The sequence below is a fragment of the Gavialis gangeticus genome, unplaced genomic scaffold (assembly GCF_001723915.1).
Source record: "Gavialis gangeticus isolate Ggan-Ray unplaced genomic scaffold, GavGan_comp1, whole genome shotgun sequence".
In the NCBI taxonomy this organism is placed as follows: Eukaryota; Metazoa; Chordata; order Crocodylia; family Gavialidae; genus Gavialis; species Gavialis gangeticus.
The window spans coordinates 45916419-45923941 of record NW_017728995.1 but is presented as its reverse complement, the minus strand read 5'-3'; the positions used below and the strand labels follow the sequence as shown (position 1 = coordinate 45923941).

The window sequence follows — 7523 nt, the reverse complement described above, 5'->3', positions numbered from 1 at the left end:
TTAAAAGACCCCCTCCCCTCCCCTTCCCTCCCTTCCCCCCCAGGCCCGGGTGCTGGAGCTCCACGGCCTGTGCGCGGGCCCTCCTCGGGGGCAGCCCCGCGGTGCAGCACGGCCCCTGCGACCCCCTTGGAGTCCCGCTCCACCCAAGCCAGCAGCCTGGGGGACAGCGATGGGGGTGTTGGTTGTAGCCGTGTTGAGGACACGGGGCGGTAATAATCTTTTTTATTAGACCCACTCAAATAGTTGGGGGAAAAAAATATTCTTTGCACGCTTTTAAAGCGTGCAAAGAAGAGTTTCTCCAACTGTTTGAGTTGGTTTAATAAAAGATATCCTATCTACCCAAAGAACCTGGTCTGGGAAAGGCAGTGGCATTTCTAGTCAGGTGGTGCTGTGAGAGGCTCCATTTACTTCATGGTTCATTGTCACCTCCTGCTAGTTTTTCTCTACACCACAGGTATCTTTAGCCTTTACCTTGTACTGGTCTGGAGCCACACTATGGAAACTCCTTTATCCTGCAATGCTGCTCCCTGGGAGCCAGCCCTGCCTCCTCTTCTGTTCCCCAGCCCTGCACACTGCTCTAGCCAAAAAAATAGTAACTCAGCTGCGGTGAGGTACCCCTAAGTGTTGAAATGACTAGTGAAGTATTGGAGCCACTGCGAAGGTGCTCAAGAAGGCTAAGTTTTGTTTGATAAATCTAGACGAGATGTACATTTAACTGTCATAACAGCAGGACTAATGAAACAAGTTCTTATGGCTATTTTGTGCCTCGTTTGTTGTGCTTTTTAAAACAAAGCATCTAGTTTCTGTTTAACTGGAGAGAAACATGTCTTGTATTATCTGTGATGATGTGCCCATGGTCATAATCACCAGGAATACCAGTTTCACTCCAGCCTCACTGTATTGTATTTTGTGGGATGGAACAGGTGTAAGTGAGGGTAGTATTTGATTCTGCAGTTGAAACTAAGTGTCCTGCCTAGTGTCAGTGAGATGCCACAAAGGTGGAAGGTTTCACATATATGGAGTTTAACTGCAGGATCAGGACTGTAGTCAACCAAGATAGAATCCAGATCACAATCCCATAGCTGCATTGACTCTGTGGCTTAAAAGAATAATCATAAATAATAATAAAGGAAAACCAGTATGAACTTGGTTTTTGTCCCTAAGGTGAGTAGCTATGAAGCAGGACACATATCTCTTGAATAAAAAGGTACCTGTAGCAGGGCGGTCTGGCCAGCCTTGAATTAGGAACTCAGCTGTGAGTGATTAGATGCTAATTAAAAGCCTAAGGTAGGTGTACCAGGGAGCTAGAGCAGTAGTAGTTTGTGGGCAGGAAACAGACTGCTGTGATTGGGAACAGACTTTGGACTGCTGTGATTGGAAAGTCGTGAAGCAGGGTCTACATTGCTTAGAGATGGAGAGGGTCAATGATGAACTAGAGAAGAGGCATCGGAGGCAGGCAAAACAAAACAGTACTTGGCATGTCAGTGGAAGCTCAACTGGATTTGTATGTGCAACTTGCCAGAGGGTCTGCATGTCGCACATGGGATTCAGGCACTCAAGAAGCTGTACCCGATAGCCCACCAAAGGTGCAATCTGTATGGTCTCCCAATGCCGATGGCTGCCAATGATGAATGTGGCAAAACACGTTACTTCTTAAGCTCAGAATACATTTTGGGGAGTGGTGCCATATTATTCTCAGTCTTGGGAAGTGTGTTTTCAAATATATATGGTTCTTCATGTAGACCTTTGCAAATAGAGAAGTAAACAACACATTTTTGGTATATTTTAAAAAGGTACTACAAAACACTTAGTACTACATACTTCAGAGCAGTAGCATTTGAGTTTAGAACTGGTCAAATATGGCAAAAACATGGTATGCAGAACAAATAAATTATTTATAATAGTTAATTTGACAAATGGTGGCAATTTTTGAGCACACCATGCATTATCCACTAATATTTAATTAACTCAAAGTTACTCGAACAGGGGTTGAGAGAATCCTTAGATGGTTCCATTTCAAGGCAGAGAAACAGGGTAGTGGCTTGACAGCAGACCAAAAGTGCTGTATATTAATTCTGCATCTTCCTTGAAGGCTCTACCCATGATTGTTCTGATATTGTTTTCTTTCCTTTATTTGAACTGGAAATATAGCATTTAGAATGATAATATCCAATGTTTTTATATTGTTATTTAAACACAGAGAGCCTACTTGGTAGTTATCCTAATTTTCATCTTGGTTACAGTGATGTCATTTAGGAATAACTCAGTGGAGTCATACCTCTGTAAGGGTCAGAGCTACTATATGTGCCCTGAGAAGCTAGCCACCATAATAAACATCTAATTTGGAATTGTTTATTATGTTTCTTTCAAGGCATTATTTTGGAATATGTACAAGGTGGTGAACTGAAGACTAAATCCATAGATTTACTTGATCTCAGCACTGGGTAAGTATGAGATTATTTAAGTAGTGGAGTTAAACATTACTGTATTGTAGAATTTCACATAAGTTTCACATAAGTTTATGATAAAGTTTTCTTGGCTAGTTTAAACATGCTTTGGAATTAATTTTTTCTTTTAAAAAAGAGAACTTAGTCAAGTTATGATCCTAATATTTCCAATTATATGATGGCATTAAAAATAATGCATTCTGATTGGTTATGGCCATGCCTTAGTCATAGAGTTTGATGGGAGCTCCAGGGTCTCTGTATAGATGCATGATTTACTATTCCTAAACCATCTCAGACAAATGTTTATTCAGGCTGTAGGTATATGTTTGTTTATAGTGCTACAAGCGTATAAATGCTTTAATGTATAAGCTATAAATGTAATGTGTGTCCATAGTCTCAGCAGTTTCATGCAGACCTCCAATGACAGAAATTCTATAAATTCTCTGGCTAGTTTGTTCCATTGTCCTGCTGTTTTGGTCACATATTGTTGCAAGTTGCTCCGAGGCTTCATCCTAGGCTGCTGAAGAATTTGGAATCATAGAATCAGAGGACTGGAAGGGACCTGTAAGATCATCAAGTCTGGTCCCTGCCATGGGCAGGAGATTATTGGGCTCAAACAAGCTCAATGAGGTGCTTGTCTAGCCTCCTCTTGAACACCTCCAAGGACAGTGACTGCAGCACCCCTGCTGGGAGTGTGTTCTAGATTCTAGATACCCTTACGGAAAATAAGTTTTTCTTAATGTCCAATCTAAATCTTCCCTCAATTAGCTTGTGCCTATTGGTCCTCATCCTTCCTGAAGATGCCTGTCTGTTGCGGTGCTCCCCTAGAACTTGGTGTTCACCCTTGACATACTTGCATTGGCGATGGGGGGGGGATGCCCCCACTGAAATTGGCCCTTGCTGGCTGGGGAGTGGGGAGCACTGGCTGGTGCCCCCCTGAGAAGCACTGATGGCAGTTCCGGTTTGCTGCTGGCGCTTCTGAGGTTGGTGATGGGATGCTGGGGTACCCCCCACACCCTGTCGGTGCATCACTGCTGGGGGGATCTGACACCCCATTGGCAATTCCCTACTGGGGGACCACCCCCCCCATTGGCGATCAGCTGCTGGTGCTCCCCCAGAGCCAGGAGGCACCAGTCGCCCATGCATACTTGTAAGTGGCTATCGAGTCTTCTTTTGTTCAGACTGAACAAAGCCAGTTCCTGGAGTCTGTCCTCATAGGGTCTGTCCCCCAGGTCCCCGATTATCCAGGTGGCCCTTCTCTGCACCCTTTCAAGTTTATCTACATCCTTCCTGAAGTGTGGTGTCCAGAACTGGACATAGTACTCCAGCTGTGGCCTTATCAATGCCGAATAGAGGGGGAGGAGCACCTCTCTGCATCTGTTCACAACTCATTGGCTGATACGTGCCAGAGTCCTATTTGCCCTGCTGGTGACTTCATCGTACTGTTGGCTCATATTCATCTTCTGATCAATTGTCACCCCCAGGTTTCTTTCAAATACAGTGCGAGCCAGTGGACCACCACCCATCGTATAGATATGGTGAAGGTTCTTCCTACCTAGGTGAAGGACCTGACACTTGTCCCTATTGAACCTCATCTGATTGTGTTCAGCCCATAGGACCAGTCTGTCAAGGTCATCTTGGATCCTTGCCCTATCCTCAGATGTGCCTGTACTTCCCCACAGCTTGGTGTCATCCACAAACTTAATCATTGCTTTTTCCACTCGCTCATCCAAGTCATTGATAAAGATGTTGAAGAGCGTGGGCCCAAGCGCTGATCCCTGGGGGATACTACTGGAGATGGCCTTCCAGAAAGAGGCCATCTCATTGATTACAACTTTGTGGGATCGCCCCTGAGCCATTGCCAGCCCACCTTATTGTAGACTGGTCTAGGTCTAGGCCGGTACCCTCCAGCTTAATTGATAAGATCTCATGGGAAACCATATCGAAGGCCTTGCTGAAGTCTAGGTAAATGATGTCAACCTTGTGCCCCTTGTCCAGCTGATTAGTTACCTGGTCATAAAAGGTTTGTTAGGCATGACCTGCCCTCGACAAATCTGTGCTGGTTGCTTCTTAGTACAGGCAGTCCTCAGACTTACAACACAATTAGTTCTTGACAACCCCGTCTTAAGTTGAAACGTTGCAACTTGGAACCAATTTTCTCATAAGAAACAATGTTATAAATGGGGGATTGGTTCCTGAACCAAGGCCCGATACCCTATTTTTACCAAAAATACCCCAGAATTTTGTATTCGATCAATTATAGATGAGTAATATAGCTACATTAATGTTTTATATTGTAAATAGCAATCATATTGATTTGGAAGGATTTATTTGAGGTGATGCTGCTGGACTTTTTGAAAGACTCTTGGTTGGACTTTTTGAAGGGTTTTTGGCTGGAGTCTTTTCAGGAGTCTTGTCTGCTTTCTTAAAGGAAGTGTCCAAGGTGGTTCGGTTCTCTAGGGAGGTCAGCAAAGCAGGGAACTTGTTCTCTGGCATGGCGTCACATCGGATCAAGCATTGTAAAGTCGAAACTGACATCATAAAATTGAAACGGTGTCAATTTATAAACCTTGTAAGTGCAAAACATTGTAACTCAGAACGCTGTAAGTCAAGGACTGCCTGTACCCCGCTAGTTACAAGCTTGTGGTTGATGGCCCCCTTGACAATTTTTTCAAAGATTTTTCCCAGGACCAGTCTGTAGTTTTCAGGGTCATCCCTCTTCCCTTTCTTAAAGATGGGTATGACGTTAGCCCTCTTCCAGTCGTTCTGGACCACTCCTGAATTCCATGACTCTTCGAACAGCTTTGTCGGAAGCTCTGCTATGAGCTCAGCCAGTTCTTTCATGACTCTTGGATGCAGGTCATCTGGCCCAGCAGACTTGAATACATCCAGATGATCTAAGAATACCCTCACCTGTTTGGGACTGATTTTATGTGGACTGTTGTCTTTCCTATAATCCCTGGGCCTCTGGACAGGTGAACAGCTCCCATCTGATTTTGGGAGCACAATGTGAAATAAGTATTTAGGAGCTCTGCCTTTTCATGGATATCAGCTGTAGGCTGCCCCTGCCTCCCTCCGAATTCAGTAGGGGTCCCACAGTGGAGCTTGATTTTTTTTTTTTTTTCTTGCTCCCTATGCACCTATAGAAGGACTTTTTGTTGTCCTTTATTTTGGATGCCAGCTTGACCTTCATGCCTGCCTTGGCTTTCTGCGTCTCATACCTACAGACCCTTGCCATGTGGTTATATTCCTCTCTGGATGCTGAACTGTTTTCCCATTGCTTATATGCTTCTTTTTTCTTTTTCAAAAGTTCCCTGATGTCCTTGTTAAGCCAAGTGGGTCTCTTGGCCCCTTTCCCACTTTTTGACTGTGTGGGGATGGCCTGTTTTTGGGCAGTGAGAATTGCCCCCTGAAGGAAGCTCCACCGACCTGAACTCCCAAGTCATCCAACTGATGGTTGCGGAGGGCCTTTCTGACTAGGCTCCTGAGCTTACCAAAGTCTGTCCTTCTGCAGGCTAGCACTTCTGTTCTATTGGCTGAGTTCCCAGCCTTCTGGTGGATGGTGAACCTAATCAGGTAATGGTCACTGTTGCGCAGAGCACCTCCAATCTTCAGGTCCCCTACCGTGTCTTCCTTTTTGGTCAGCACTAAGTCCATTTCATCAGGCCCTGCCAACTTCAGTCAATTCTTCTATAAATCTCTCTGACACACTATTTATGTACCATGATCTGTAGACCTGCTCCTTTGTCTGTATTAATCTTTGTCTATATTAATTTTGTTAGCTTTCTGTTTGCAATTTATTTTTGTTTGTGAAGATTGAGGCAAAGTAGTCTTTGAGCAGCTCTACCTTCTTTGTGTCTTCTGTTAATAGCTTACACTCAACCCCAGTTTCCTTGGTCTGTTTCTTTTTTCTGACAGACATTTTTTGTTGTTTTTAACATTGTTTGCCAGCTGTATCTCATTTTTTCCCCTTTTCTTCCTGATTTTTGTCCCTGTGAATTCTTGCATGTTGGTATACTTCCTTAGTGACTTGCCCTTTCCATTGACTATGTTTGTCTTTTAGTTTTGACATAGTGACAAAGCTCCTTGTGTGGCTACTTTTGTCCTATGTGGTAGTTATCTTTCCACTGTGTTGGAACACCTGACAACAGCAGATCAAGGATTTTGAAATGGGGGGTCTGGTCAAGATTGGACCCTTGGCTTCTGGCACTGACAGAATGCTTTACTTTCTTGAAGATGGGCACCACATTGGTCCTCTTCCAGTCATCAGGGACCACTTCCAAGTTCCACGACTATTCAAACAATTTGCCAGCAGTGCTGCTATAAGCTCAGCCAGTTTTTTCAGGACTCTCAGATGCAGGTCATTTGGCCTGGCAGACTTGAAAATGTCCAAGTGTTGTAGGAGATCCCTCACCTGTTCAGGACTGATTGCATGTAGTCTGCTGTCTTCCCCATATACCCTGGGCCTCTGGTAAGGAGAACAGTCCCTATTTGATTTAAGGAATACTGATGTGAAGTAGGTATTTAGGAGTTCTTTCTTTTCGTGGGGTTTGCCTGTTAGCTGCCCCTGAGTATTCAGTAGGGGTCCCTACTGAATAGAAGGCAGTCAGATTGGTCAGGCATGAGTTGCTCTTGGAAAATCCATGCTGACTGTTTCATGGTTTCATAGTTGGTAGGGTTGGAAGGGACTTGAGCAGATCATCAAGTCCGACCCCCTCCCATGGGCAGGAAAGAATGCTGGGGTCAGATGACCCTGGCTAGGTGATTATCTAGCTTCCTTTTGAAGATCCCCAGGGTCAGAGCAAGCACCGCTTCCCTTGGAAGTTGGTTCCAGATCCTAGCCACCCTAACTGTGAAGTAGTGCCTCCTGATGTCTAGCCTGAACCTACTCTCAGTGAACTTGTGGCTGTTATTCCTAGTTACTCTTGGTAGTGCCTGGGGGAACAGGCACTCTCCTGTTCCCTGCAGGTCCCCCTTAGCAAGTTTGTAGATGACCACCAGATCCCTGCTCAGCCTTCTCTTGTGGAGGCTGAACAGGTTCAGGTCCCATAACCTCTCCTCATAGTGCCCTGCTGC

The 7523-nt window shown here is 44.8% G+C and overlaps 1 protein-coding gene across 1 annotated transcript in view; it reads left to right on the top strand.

Moving 5' to 3' along the window:
- The window catches only part of DAW1 (dynein assembly factor with WD repeats 1), a 63214-nt gene that overhangs the window by 495 nt on the left and 55196 nt on the right, over positions 1-7523 (top strand). Inside the window, exon 2 of the mRNA XM_019503607.1 lies at positions 2372-2444. Coding sequence (XP_019359152.1) covers positions 2372-2444 — 73 coding nt within the window. The remainder of the gene's footprint in view (positions 1-2371; positions 2445-7523) is intronic.